The 14,285-nt window shown below is 54.1% G+C and overlaps 1 protein-coding gene across 1 annotated transcript in view; it reads left to right on the forward strand.

Moving 5' to 3' along the window:
- The window catches only part of PTPRS (protein tyrosine phosphatase receptor type S), a 110,933-nt gene that overhangs the window by 54,447 nt on the left and 42,201 nt on the right, over window positions 1-14,285 (forward strand). Inside the window, exons 5-8 of the mRNA XM_070793048.1 lie at window positions 4,572-4,760; window positions 6,710-6,718; window positions 8,490-8,507; window positions 11,368-11,478. Of these exons, the coding sequence (XP_070649149.1) occupies window positions 4,572-4,760; window positions 6,710-6,718; window positions 8,490-8,507; window positions 11,368-11,478 (327 nt within the window). The remainder of the gene's footprint in view (window positions 1-4,571; window positions 4,761-6,709; window positions 6,719-8,489; window positions 8,508-11,367; window positions 11,479-14,285) is intronic.

The following is a 14,285-nucleotide window of genomic DNA, read 5'->3' on the forward strand; positions in this document are numbered from 1 at the left end:
GTGTCCTCTCTGGCAGCTTGGAGCCCTGGGAGGAGCCGTCATATTGGCCACAGGGCCACTTGATCCCAGACCCTGATGTGTGCCCGCCCTCGTCTGTTACCACCTGGAAATTCCTAGTAATTTTCGAACAAGGGGCCCCATAGTTTCATTGTGTGTGGGGCCTGGAGCTGGTCCTGCTAGGGGATGGAGGAAGGGGGAGGGGAGGGGAGGAGTCCGCCTGCCCCAGTCCGCCCCGCCTCTTCCCAGCAGATATTTTTGCCCTGACCTTTCCCCGGGCACAGCCTGGCTCCCGCTGTACACACACCACCCGCCCCCCGTCCCCCACCCCTCCGCCCCCCGCCCCGCGTGCCAGCCTCCATTGTAAGCGCTCAGAGAGTTAAAAGGACACGCTGTGAATCTATTAACTGCCCAGTCTCTGGGAGTCTGGGAAAGACACATCTCCGCTCCCTGCCCCCCATCTCGGCCCTCAGCATCTCTGTGTTCTCAGGCCGCCTCAACAGACGTGGTGCTTGGGCTGGGCGCTCAGCCCAGAGCGTTTGACCCGGAGCGCCTGTCCCCCTGTCTCCTTTGAGCCCCAGGGACCCGCCAGCTGAGCGGGAAGGTCCAGGCGGCTGGGCCCAGCCCTCCCCCCCACCTCTCTTCCCCCGCTGCCATCTGATTGTGGACGCTGCGCACGCCTCTCACGCTGTTGTTTTAATTAAACTCCGAGGAATCCAGCACAATGTGGTACTCGATGAACATTTTTGTTTAATTAGGAGCTCTTGGTAACGTCAGGCGGCCGCAGCCTACCCCCCCACCCTGGCTGGCTGCTGCCCACAACGCACGCCCCTCCCCCGCGGGGCTGCACGCACCCAGGAAGTGCTCACGTGTGGACACACGTGGGGTGTGGGTGAGCACACATGCACACCCGTGTGCACACACACAGGAAACGTCAGCACAGAGGGACCCTGGCAGCCCCAGCCTCCAGCATGTCTAGGCCAGCTTTGAGCACCTAGACTTGAGGCCTGGTTATCTTGGCCCGACCCTCCAGTGACGTCATCAGTAGCCAATCAGGATCATGCAGTGAGGTGGTCCAGGCCTCCGGGCCCAGAAAGAACGAACTGGGTGTGAAACAGCTCAGCCTGGATCCAGCCGCTTTGACCCGACAAGTCCAGGCCCAGCTTGGGGGTTCTGCAGTCATTGGCTCCATCCAGCTTCCTCCAGATTTAGCCCAGCTTGGGTTCGAATTCCAGTCTTGGCTGAGACTGGACTGTATGACTCAGGGCAGGTGTGCCCAGTGTTTGAACCTCAGCTTTCCCCTCTGTGAAATGGATCCCTTCTCAGAGGCGGATACAGGAAATTACCTAACATTGCCTGGTACATACTTAGTGCTCAGGTTTTGGGACTCACGCTGTTTTCCTCTATGAAGTGACTCCTGCCTGGACAGGAACCACAGCTCTGTTGTTTAACTTCGGACATGGGGTGATAGTGTCCCTGCCCACCTCTCCCTCACCCGGTCCTGGCTTCCTGCACCCTCCAAGTACTTGGGTCTCTATTCTCTCCCCACATGGTGTCTTCTTGCCTACCTCTTCCCCAGTCCCCTGTCCATCCCCCAATAGCCCCGCCATACCTTGTTTCCCTCTTGGGCATCTGTAATCAAATAAATGAGTGTTATTTCCTTTTTACGCAAATAGCAGCTTTGTCTATACCAGGAAGTGGCAAGCTTCTCCTGTAAAATGCCAGAGAGTAAATATTTTTTACCCTGCAGGCCAGAAAGTCTTTGTTGCAACTTCTCAGTTCGGGCCAGCTGCTGGGGATGATGAGGAAACCAGTGGGTGTGGCTGTGTGCCAATAAAACTTTATCAACAAAAATAAGCAGGGGGCCGGACTTGGCTCAAGGGCCGTAGTTTTCAATCCTTGGTCTACACATCTTTCACTTTGTCCAGTTAGCAGTGCATCTTGGACTTTGTTCTGAATCTGTAAGGTGATTCCTTCTGCTGTTTGGGGGACCTGCCCTGTGGATGGCCTGGCCTGTGTATAATGAGGGTCTGTTGACAGACATTTAGATTGTCGCCAGCCTTTTGCTGTTAGTATTGGCACCTTGGGAATACCTCTGCCTTCCTCCTTGGTGTACAGGCTTAGGGGTCTCAGGTGGGTGATGCCAAGTCACCCCCACCCCTGGTTCCACGGGACCAACACACATTTCTGCCTGCCCCAGACAAGCAGGCCTGTGTCTTCTGTCTCATCAGCCCTGTATGCAGTCACTTTCTTGTCACTTGTCACTGTATCACTTGTTCATTGGGGTGGGATGGGGACTGTGTTAGTTTGCTAGGGCTGCTCTAACGAAGTACCACCATCTGGGTGGCTTACTTCACATGTTTTTGTTCACAGTCCTGGAGGCTGGAGGTCCAAGATCAAGGTGTCGGCAGGGTTGGTTCCTTCTGAGGCCTCTTTCCTTGGCTCAAAGACAGCCATCTTCTCCTCCATCTGTGTATGATCTCTGCTCTGTGTGTGCCTGGGTTTTAATCTCCTCTTCTTAGGGGGACACCAATCCTGTTGGATTAGGGTCGCACTAGTACTGCCTTTGACTTAATGATCTCTGTAAACTCCTTATCTCTAAATATAGTCTAATTCTGAGGTCCCGGGGGTTAGGGTTTCAACCTATGAATTGTTGTTCAGTCGCTAAGTGGTATCTGACTGTTGGCAGCCCCATGGACTGCAGCATGCCAGGCTTCCCTGTCCTTCACCAACTCCTGGAGCTTGCTCAAACTCATGTCCCTTGAGTCGGTGATGCCATCCAGCCTATTCATAGGGTTTCAACGTGTGAATGCGGGTGGGGTGCATTTCAGCCCATAACAAGGGGATGGTGGGTGTTTTAACTGTTGCTGAGGTGGTATGCCCCACCCCAGGGAACCCTTTGTCTATTGTGGATGTGAGGCCAGACTGGAGCTGCGGTATTAGGGGTCAGAACAAAAGGAACCAGAAGTCCAGGTGCTGAAGGGGGGAAGGCAAAGTGTACAGGAGGGGGCAGGACCTGCCAGGAGGCCCTGAAGCCGCATCCCCCCTCCCTGGTGCCAACTCCAGCTGAGTCAGGCCGCGGAGCCCATGGCGCGACATGCAGGTTACACGAACGGAGGCCACCCGGCTTGTCACCTTGGTTGTGTTAGTTTCAGGTGGCACAGCAGTAAAGAATTCTCCTGCCAACACAGAAGGCACAGGTTCAATCCCTGTGTCAGGAAGATCCCTGGAGGAGGGCATGGCAACCCATTCCAGTATTCTTGGCTGGAGAATCCCATGAATGGAAGAGCCTGGTGGGCTACAGTCCATAGGGTTGCAGAGAGTCAGACATGACTAAATACGCATGCATGCTAAAAACCAGCAAAGTGAATCTGTTATACAAATACACGTATCTACTCTTCTTCAGATTCTTTCCCCATATAGGCCATTATAGAGTACTGAGTAGAGTTCCCTGTACGATCCAGTAGGTCCTTATTTGTTACCTGTTTTATATGTAGTGGTGTGTATGTGCCAAGGGAACCACATTCTTACCCATCACTAGAACATGGGGACCAAGTCTCCAGGGAGAGGTATTTTCTCCCCCCCCCACCTCCATCCGGAGGCTAACCAGTGAATAGGGAGACCGAGGCCAGGAGGCATGCCTCTCACAGATTGGGAGTAACTGAGGCTGAGTCATTCGCTCATTTATTGAGCACTTACTGTGTGCCAGGACCTACATGGGGTGGTAAGGACACGGCAGAGACACAGATGCGTTGTGATCTATGGAATTCGATGTTTGGATTTTCTAGAGTACGGGAGGGTTTTACTTTTTATTATTAGTTTTTGACCACACCATGAGCACGTGGGATCTTAGTTCCCCGATCAGTGATGGAACCCATACCCCTTGCAGTAGAAGTGCAGAGCCTTAACCTCTGGTCCATCGGGGGATTTCCCAGGGTGTTTATAACTTGTGACTGCGAGTTTTGCCCAAGGTGATGCTGGAGGGGGCCTGATGACTTTGGGGGACCAAGGTCACTGGTGTGGCTGGATGGAGAGAGTGAGAAGAGTGAGGCTGGCCCAAGATGGGGCTGCCAAGGCCACTGGGGACCAGTGCCAGGCAAGGAGCCTGGGTTCTTCTGGAGGGTGGAGGAGACTACAGCAGGGCGGGCGACACAGGGTGGTGTGGCCCTGTTTCCATTTCGAAAAGCTCCCTCGGGCTGCTGTGATGTAACCCAAGGGCTCTGTAACTTCAGCACTGTTGACATCAGGGCCGTTCTGGGCACTGTGAGGGGTGGAGCAGCATCCCTGGCCCCCACCCACTTGATGCCAAGAGTGACAACCATGGACATCCCCAGACGTGGCCCAGTGTCCCCTGGGGGCAGGATTGGCCCCGATCAGAGACACTGGTCTAGCCTGATGCCCTCCCAGCAGTTACCACAGTTGCCCACAGACAGAGGAGGAAACAGGCTACAGGAGATTACCCATCCAGGCAAGGGCTGTCTCCAGGGCCCATCCCCAAGCCCCACCCTGGAGGGACAGCTGTGCAATAATTGTATCTCTGCTGTTTTCCCCATCACCCACCCCCGCCGCCCCAGAGGACCAGCTGCCCCCCGGTTTCCCCAACATCGACATGGGCCCCCAGCTGAAGGTGGTGGAGCGGACGCGGACGGCCACGATGCTCTGTGCTGCCAGTGGTAACCCGGACCCTGAGATCACCTGGTTCAAGGACTTCCTGCCCGTGGACCCCAGTGCCAGCAATGGGCGCATCAAGCAGCTGCGATCGGGTGAGCGCAGGGGGCCAGGAGGATGGCAGGGGGAGGGCAGCATCTCAGGGCCCGCGCCCCGGGATCTGAAGGAATACAGAAAGGCAGTGCTCATCTGCAGCCTCGGAGGGGAGAGAGGGTGTCTTTGGAGCCGAATCAGTGGGGATGTAATAAGGTGGAGACTGACAGGGGGTGATGGGGAGCTATGGCAAGTTCTTCAGTGCCTGAGTGGAGCCATAGCTGACTCAGATATGCACAGTGATGGGGGCTGCTGAGACCGTGGGGGCAGAGTGTCCCCAGTACCCAGGCAATGGGGTCCTAATGGGGTACAGAGAGTTGCAGGTAGTGGAAAGCCAGAGGAGGATAGGTATCTCCTGTGCCCCTGCACTGGGGACACAGTGGGGGACAGACAGGCAGAGGTGATGGGGAGCTGTGGAGGGTGTTGAAGGAAGGCCATCTTCAGCATCTGAGCACTGGCTGTATAACGGCACGGTCGAGGTACTGGGGAGCCATGGAAGCCGGCAGGGGAAGAGTGTGTTCTGAGCTGAAACAGTGGACGTGTCCTGTGAGGATATAGTGAGGTCCAGACAGGTAGGAGCAGAGGCGAGCATAAAGCAAAGGCTAGAGAGTGTTTCCAGTGCTGAAGCAGTGAGCATCTGCAGAGGAGATAAGGGCATAGACAGGGAGTGTAATGGGGAGCCACAGAGGGCTGCAGAGAGACAGCATCTCTAAGACAGGCAGTAAGGATGTGATGGGGCACTAGTTGGTCCACCCAGGCTAAGGGGGCCTTGGGACGGAGCACAGGGCCTGGGCCACCTTGGGGCTAGGCACTTCCGCATTTGTGTCTCAGCACAGCAGCCCCACGCCCCGCCTGTGAGCCCACCTGTCTGGGGAGCTCTGTGTGCGTTGTGTCTGTTGTCACACTGCTTCACGAACCTCTGTGTGTGTGTGTCCAGGCTCCCCACATGTCCCGACTTAACATGTAGGCCATACCATCGGCACACAGGTTGCCCTCCCCCTGCCAGAGCAAAATTTGTCCGCGTGCATCTCAGCCACACGTGTGTCTGTGTGACAGCCCCTCTCACGTGCATGTCTCAGGCTGGTCCTTGTGTATGCACACATGTGCACGGGCACTCCTGCGTGCTTTGGTCCATTCTGAAGACATGTGTGGGTGTACCCCCTTTTTCCCTTTCCCTCTTCTCTGAGGGCCCCCACCCTGCAGCCAGTCTTGCCTGAAAGCCTCTCCATCATTCTCAGCGAACCTCCCCCGCCACTCACTGCCCAGCCTCGTCTTCCGAGGAGTCCCGCTTGCCCATTTCCTACTTTCTGCTCCCCCCAGCAAAGACCCAAAACCTCAAAAGGGGCAGATGTTAAGCCCAAAATTTCTTCCCTGGAGAGACGTGGACCTCACCCTGGGAGAGATGTAGCTTTCCCGGTGCCAACCTGTCTGAGGATATTTGCAGCTTGCGGGGTTCAGCTGGAGGAGTGGTGGCAGCCTTGGGAACCCAGTTGCTTCTCTGCTGGTTTCCACCATTGTCACACCAGTATAATGACATGATTGAGTGTGGACCCAGGTGCCCGGTCACCTGGGCAGGTCCTCCTCTCCGGGTCTCAGTGTCCTCATGAAATGTGCCTACTCCCTAGCGTCACTGTCAGGGGCCCCTGACAGGCTGCTTGGCCCTACCAGGAGCTCAGTGAACATCAGCTGCTTTAAAAATCATCATCAAGGGGCTTGCCCGGTGGTCCAGTGGTTAAGACTCTGAGCTTCTACTGCAGGGGATGCAAGTTTGATCCCCGGTCGGGAAACTGAGATCCCACAAGCCACGTGGCGCAGCCAAAAAAAAACACATTGTAATCAATCTAATTATTATTCCAACATCCCCTCCCATCCTCAGAGGATACAGGCTTCTGTATAACCACCCGTTAACGTTCCTGTTCTCTTTTCTTGTCCCTCTGTTGTAAACGTTCAGAAACCTTTGGTAAGTTTAATTTCTTCACCATGTCAACAACTAACGCCCCCCTCTGTGTCCCCTACCCCACCTCCTCCCCTCAGACTAACAGCCACCGTGACGGTAACTGACCCACTCCACGTGGCATGTCTACTAACGTCTCCCCACCCCCACCTCCACCCCCCGGCCACTGGCCCTCCCCTTCTGGGGGCTGCAGAGAGAAGAGCCTAAAAGGAAAAGAGGAAAAAAGGACAAAACCACAGGGGACTCACTGGAGCTTCATACGTAACATACCCACCCCCATCCCCCTTGCCAGCCCTTTCTGGGCCTTGACGCTGCTAGAAAATATGAAGGTACAGAAATTTAGGGGCTAGATGTAGGGGGAATGTTCTGTCTGGGCTACTACTGGGTGCATCTTGTTCTCTTTTCCAAGCATCCAACCTGAAGCCCCTGAATCCAACTGCTGGGCTAATTCTTACTAAGGTGAGAATGACCAATACTGACCCACAGTAGTAACTTCTCATCCTCCTCGGAGCAGAAGGCAAAACAGCCTTTAATACCCTTTCTCCATGTGTGGTCTTCCTCTCAATATAGTGACCATGGGCTATTATGGCCATCTTGGGAAGTTCTGTCCTTCCCTCTCTCGGTTCTGTCACCGTAGTCTTAGTGAAACAGCCCGAGCAGGAGCTGACCTAGATTCCCACTGACCCGAATTTCTCCTCTCCACAGTACAGCCTCTGGCAAATTCCCCTTCCCCCTCCTCTCGCCTCCTTCCTCTGTATGAAGAGGGGGAGTGGCCCCATTAGACTGGGGATTTTCTAAGAGATAATATAGGACCCTCCTAAAAGTTCTAGAAGGGCCCCAGCCTGGGAGGCCGAAGAGCTGGGTTCAAGGCCCGCCCCTGCCTCGGACTCATGGCGGGACAATTCTTGGAACTTGTGGGCCTCAGTTTGCCCCTCTGCAAAATAGACTGGGGCCAGATGGAGAGAGGTGTGTTTTCTCTGCTGTGGCATTGGGGGTTATCAGCTGTCATCAGCACGGGGGGGGGGGCCCATATCACTCCTGAGGATGCAGAATTCTAACCAGGGGCTACCATGTCTGGTTTCCTGAGCGGTCCCAGCCCCCAGAATCCATAGAGACGCACAGTCCTTTTCCTTTTTTCCTTTTGGAAATTAGAGATGCTGCAAGGCCCTCCTCCTTCCCTCCATCCCCTTTCACCACCCTCCCCTGCCCCTCCTACTTGGCCTGTCTGTAACATCTTCCCTTTGCTTAATTAATGCCCAGTCCTGGGGCACTAACCCTTCTCTCCACCCTATCTCTAACAAGATTCCCAAGACCCGCCCCCCCCCCCACCCCACCCCGTTGTTCCTTGTCCCTCCCGAGAAGGAATCTAGGAGGGGAGGTCATGGACCTTCCGCCCTCGGCCCAGAAGGAAGGCAGCCGACAGTGCCAGGCCAGGCCAGGCCAGGTACCTCCCTGAGGCAGAGCCACGCCCCTCTGGCCAGTCCACAGGGGCTTCTAGACTCAGCCCCTCCTTCCCCAAGAGATTCCCGCCTTCTGTGGGAAGCCCTCCTGATTGGCAAGCCTTCAGTGCCCATCCTCCTCCTGGAAGCCTTGCCTCGTCTTCCTGGACAGGGCCTGCAGGGTCCATAGACCCAGGGCTGCCTACCTTAGCCCCCTCCCAGCCCTGGGGGCCAAGTGGACAGGCCTGGCTGGTGGCCCGGCCCCGCCTCCCTGGGGCCCCGCGGCCCCCCAGGACTGCCTTCTGACATTCACCTGACTCTCTCTGCTTCCCTTACAGAAAGCACTCCGATCCGAGGTAAGAGGCTCTTTCCTCCCCACCCACCCACTCACGGTCTCTCTCACTGCCCGCCCAGCCCCCAGGCTCCACAGGGGGCTGCCCCAGGCCCCCCTCCACATGTCTCCTCCTCACCCTGCCCACTGTCCATACAGTCTCTGTGTCTGTGTCACCGTCTGTGGCTGGGGGCTGAGTGTGGCCATGTTGGCCCCTCAGGTCACCTGGCCACAGGGTGTTATGTCCTCCGGAAGGTGCAGTGCCTCCCATGCCCACCCAGAGCGCTGAAGACTGCTCTGGATGCAGCCCTCATCCGTCTCTAACCTTGGTTTTCACATCTGTACAATGGGTGTGCAGAGGAGGGCCTTCCAGCTGTGGAGCTTAGATCTGGGTGATGTGGTATGGGTGTGGGGGTCCAATTCTCTGAGGGAGCAGAGAGTCTCAAAGGCAGCCCCACGGAGCTGCCCCAAAGTTAGACTAGAACAGGCCTGGGTGGGAGCCCTAGGGAAGAGTCTGAGTCTGGTCCTGACTTTGCCATGAGTTGCTGTGTGACCTGGAGCAGGTTCTATGCCCTCTCTGGGCCCCCATAGTGGTATCTGCCTGCCTGCTTCCCTGGAGCCTTGAGATTGGTAGGAAGTGTTACATAGGGACAGAACCCTAATCCACAGCCCCTAGAGAGAACTTCCCCATCTGTGGGTTCCCCCCACTTGTGTGGGACAACCACAAACAAAGCTGAGGAGGGGTGTTTATTTGGGACCACGCACTGGATTTTTGGATTCCTGGTGCCAGGGACTCTAATCAAAACCTGTGATCAGAAAAAGAAAAGAAAAAAGTTTAAAAAACCAAAAACAACCAGCTGTGATTGATATTGAAGGTATTCCCTCATCTTCATGTTACTCATAAGCAACAAGTTACAGGGTCCAGGCCTGTGATTCTAACAAACTTACAGATAGTCAGTTTAATTAACTTACGAAAATGAAAACTTGGGTCCAGGCCTTTGGTTTCAAACATACTGTGGAAATCTCTGCCTCATTTTTATTGGTTCATGGGTGATGAAGTATTTGATCAAGGCCCATGATTTCAAACATACTTAGAGATGTTTGCTGGACTTCACTTACTTGCGAAAATGAAGATTTCTCCCAGACCTGTGGTTTCAGATAACTTCAGGGAAATCTTGGCCACATTTTCATTTACTTGTGAACACTGTAGTGTCCATGGCCTTGTGCTTTCAAACACTGTTAAGAAGAGTCATTCATTTTTCACATGTTCATGGGAAGTGAAGTCTTTCATCTGGACCTGTGACTTCAGACATATTGAAAGAGGTAGTCTGCCCTGGTTTCATTTGCTTGTGGGCACCAAGCCCCTTTATTTGGGCCTGTGATTTTAAATATGCTTAAGATGGAACTTCTCTGTTGGTCCAGTGGTTAAGACTTCACCTTCCAATGCAAGGGGTACGGGTCTGATCCCTGGTTGGGGAGCTATGATCCCACATGCCTCATGGCCAAAAAACTAAAACAGAAACAATATTGTAACAAATTCAATAAAGACTTTAAAAATGGTCCACATTTTTTTAAAAAAACTTTAAAAAATCTGCTTAAGAAAATTGACCACTTCTTCAAATTCTTTATTGACTCATGACCAACAAATTCTTTAATCTTGTTTTATGATTTCAAACACATTGGAGGCATTTCAGCCTCAACTTTATTTGTGCAGATTAGAGGTTTTCCTTTAGACTTCCGATTTCAAACACTTGAAAATTCTCCCCATTAACATCTGAGCACCGTGGACTTGGGTCTCCGTCTATGATTGCAAATACACTTAGAAAACTCATTCACTTGTGGATCCTGAATCTAGACCCATGGTTTTGAAACAGGTCCATGAATTCAGACTGATTGATGTAGATGACTGTAAGTCTGGGGAAATTCATTCTTCAATTCGTTTCAAGTACAGAAAGCTTGGATCCAGCTCTTTGATTTCAAACTTACTTGATGTATTGCATTGGCCAAAAAGTTCGCTCCGGTTTTTCTGTTACATTGTATGGAAAAAGTCCAATCGAACTTTTTGGCCAGCTCAGTATATCACTCTCAGCATCCTTTGCTTTTGCTCTCATGGAGAGGGTAACCCAGTTCTGAAATCTAAGCACCCTTGAAGAAATACAACCCTGTCTCCATTTACAAGCACCGTGGGCTTCGAGGCCTGTGATTCCAAACATACTTGAAGAACCCAGACCGCATTCACTTACACACTGGTTGAAACGAACAAGCGACCACCAGCTCCCTGAATTGGCACCTTGGTTTTTTTTGTTTTTGTTTTTTTTAATTTTATTTTGTACTGGAGTATAGAAGATTAACAGTGTTGTGATGGTTCCAGGTGGACAGCAAAGGGACTCACCCATATACATATACATGTATCCATTCTCCCCCAAACTTCCTCCCAGGCTTGGTACATCACTGGAGGTGATCCCTTCAGTGTCAGGGGCTTTGGAGCAGCTGCTGTGGATTGGGACCGCCAACCTGCCCTCCACCTCCCCTTGGCAAGCATCATTTGGCCCTTTCCTAAATGCACCTCAGTTGGCACATATTCCCCCCATGCCCCAGCTTTGTCCTTCAACGTGGCAGTCATTCACAAGGTCCCAGCTGAGGGTGGAGGATTGGCCAGGCATGCGGTGTGTTCAGGATGGGCCAGAATTGGGGTGGGGAAAGGCAGGCAGCCAGGGAGGCCCTGACCCAGTGGGGGCTTCTAGGGTGACTCAACTTTTCTGTCTGCCTCTCTGGCCCAGCCCAACCAAGAGACAGGCTGGACGGGACTCTGGGACAGCCCTCCCACCATTCCCCCAAGCCAGGGTCCCCCCTGATGGGCCAGGCCTTGTCCCCTTTTCCCACAGGAGCCCTGCAGATTGAGAGCAGCGAGGAGACCGACCAGGGCAAGTATGAGTGCGTGGCCACCAACAGCGCCGGCGTGCGTTACTCCTCACCCGCCAACCTCTACGTGCGAGGTAGGGCCCCCCGCCCCCACCGGTCCCCTTCCTTCTCGGGCTCACAGCCTCCGGGCTCCCCTGCCCCCTGCAGACCCCAGCAGGCAGGCCCACCCCGGGTGGTGGCTGCGGGACCTTGGGCGAGGCGGTGTCCCTCTCTGGACCTCAGTTTCCTTGCCTGTAAAATAGGGGCAGCTTCAATTCCCCCACCCCCGTGCCTGGTGACTGCTGTCCCTCGAGCTGCAGGATGTTGGGGTGGGGGCAACAGGAGGGGATGGGGCGGGGCCGGAAGGAGGGGGTCTCTGGTGGGCCTACAGGGCCGGGGGAGCCTGCAGGCCTCTGCCCCACCCTGCCCGCCCGCCCGCCCGCCCGCCCATTCAAGTCAGCTTCTGTGGTGTGTCGTGCGGTGCTTCCCTTGCTGTGTGCTCGCTTCGCTTCTCCAGACTCGTGGCCTCGTACCCGCTTCACCGCCCCGCCCTCCAGCGCCCTCAGTCTGAGAGTTGGGGAGGAGTCTTCAAGGCTGCCCCTGCCGGCCCCACAGCCTCAGTTGTCCCCAGAGCCTGGTGCTCTCCCAGTCACCCTCAGAGGAGGATTCCTGTAGGCAGGTGTCCCAGGGTTTGGGCTGAGGCTTGTCGGTTTCCCACTTGGTCACACCTGGAAGCGCGGGGGTCCTTGCCCCGGCACCACCACCCCCAATCCAAGGAGGGCCTGGGAGTAGCCCCTTGGTGTCTCCTCGAAGGTGCCAAGTGGGGGTGCTACCCCTGCTCCTAGATGCCTCTGTGGGACCCCATCTCATCTCTGGGTTGGTTCTCTTCCGTCCTTTCGGAAATATTCATTTGCTGCCTCCTCCATCTCCTATGTCCCCGTGGCTGTTTCTGGTCAGATCTGTGGTGGAAACAGCTTCCACCTGCCAGGAAATGGGGTCCAGTTCATCCCCCGGGGCTGCCCCCGAGTGGCTCCATATCCTTGATCCCAAACCACCCTTCTTTGGACCTCCCTTCCCCGATTTGACACACCAGGCCCCTGACCGTTCTCCACCTGGGAGGTCATGCAGCTCCTCCCTTAGTGGGAGACCCTCAGGTCCTCAGTTCCCCCCCTACCAGACACAGCCCCCACCAGCCCTGAAGCAGCACCTTGGCCACCCTTGGGTTCTGCAGCTCGCCTCTGAGGAGGAGGAGGCGTGGGGGGTGGGGCTGGGGACCTGGGGGCGTGGGTGGGCAGGGGCCACACCTCCGGTCTGCTGCCATGGCACCTCTGGTGAGTTATAGCGCGTCCATGACTCCAGTTGACTGGTCTTCGTCTAACCTGCTTTATTTCTCTGCAAACACCTGGGAATGGGGTTTGTAAGTCTGGCAGGGCTCAAGGAGGACAGTGTGGGGCAGGGTGGGGGCGGGCCCTCTAAGCAGGGTGCGCCCAGGGAGGGGGGCCAGCCTTCTGTGTCCTCAGTGCCCCGCCCCCTGGAGGGATGGTCCTTTCTTTAGGGGGTCCGGCCTCCCATCCTTTGCCTGGGCCTCAGACGCTCCAAAATTGAATTAAAAAAAAATCGTGGAAGGCAAATGTAGATCGTGTATGTCAAGGAAAGACGAAAAGGTCGTTGCTGTTCTTTTTGTTTTTTAATTTTAATTTTTTTTTTGGTTTAAAGAAAAAATTCAACAAACTATTGCAGCTTTTAGCCTTGGGAAGTCCTCTTTTTACTCTCTGTATCTCCCCTATTTTTTCTCTTCTCCCCATGTCATTGTGTTCTGCATCAAACCCCCTTTACATCCCTCAGAGCTTCGAGAAGGTTGGTGTGTTTTTTTCTTTTTTACTTTCTTTACCCACATTTTTACATTCTGAAAGTCACACACACACACACACACACACACACACACGAAACACACACAGACAGGAACACGGACACACGCAGACATGCACACAGAAAATGATAGAAAAATGAACTTAAAAAAAATGACAGAATGCGAATAATGAGCTGAAAGCCAACAAAACAAAACAAAAAACTGTCAAGCGAGAGCAAAAAAAAAAAACCCAGAAAGACACGAAAATCTCAGCCGCGCCCAGCCCGGCCTAGGGCCGGCCGCACACATGCGATGCTTGCATTGTGGTCGCCTATATGCATCCTTTGGTAATGTTGTTGCTAAGTTTTTTGCACTCCTCGTCGTCATGGTAACTTGGGCCTGATGCATGCTGGGAGAATGTAAAAATTTCTCTGCATGCCACTCTTGTCGATTCGGTTTGGTGAATTCCCAACGCCTTCTGTTGGAGTGTTTCTCGTCTTCCGTTCCGTTTTTCTCCTTTGGTTTCCTTCGTTTGTTTTTTTTTCTTTCTTTCTTCTTTTTATTTAGTTATTAATTTTTGGTTTCGTTTTGGGGGAAAAAACCGATCAGTTCGTTTTTTTTTCCCCCTCCCAGCCCCTTTACCCTGCTCCTTCCCCCATCAAAGCGTTTGGTCTTTGGGTCTGTCTTGTGTTTCCGTGCTCTTGGGTTTCGATTTCTTGGGCTGAGCTGTTGTGTGGTTGTTCTCCAAACGCATTGTGATTTAAAAGCCAGTGTTCCTGTCCCAACTACCATCCAGGAGGGCGGACGGGGTCCCACAGCTGGGATGCTGGGGCAGAAAGTGACCACCTGGGCTCAAGAGCACAAAGGAGGTGGCTTAGACAGATGGTGGGAGGTCAGAGCTTGGGTGAGGTGTGTGAGGAGAGAAGCCCAGTTTGTCTGACCTGACTGGCCAGCTACCTCTCTTACCCAGAGCTAATGCCTCTGTTCTTCAGGATGGCCATGTTTGAAGGGAGCTTAAGCAGGCACATTCCCTTCCTTCTGCCTCAGCATGAG

The sequence above is a fragment of the Bos indicus genome, chromosome 7, assembly GCF_029378745.1.
Source record: "Bos indicus isolate NIAB-ARS_2022 breed Sahiwal x Tharparkar chromosome 7, NIAB-ARS_B.indTharparkar_mat_pri_1.0, whole genome shotgun sequence".
NCBI classification, from domain to species: Eukaryota; Metazoa; Chordata; class Mammalia; order Artiodactyla; family Bovidae; genus Bos; species Bos indicus.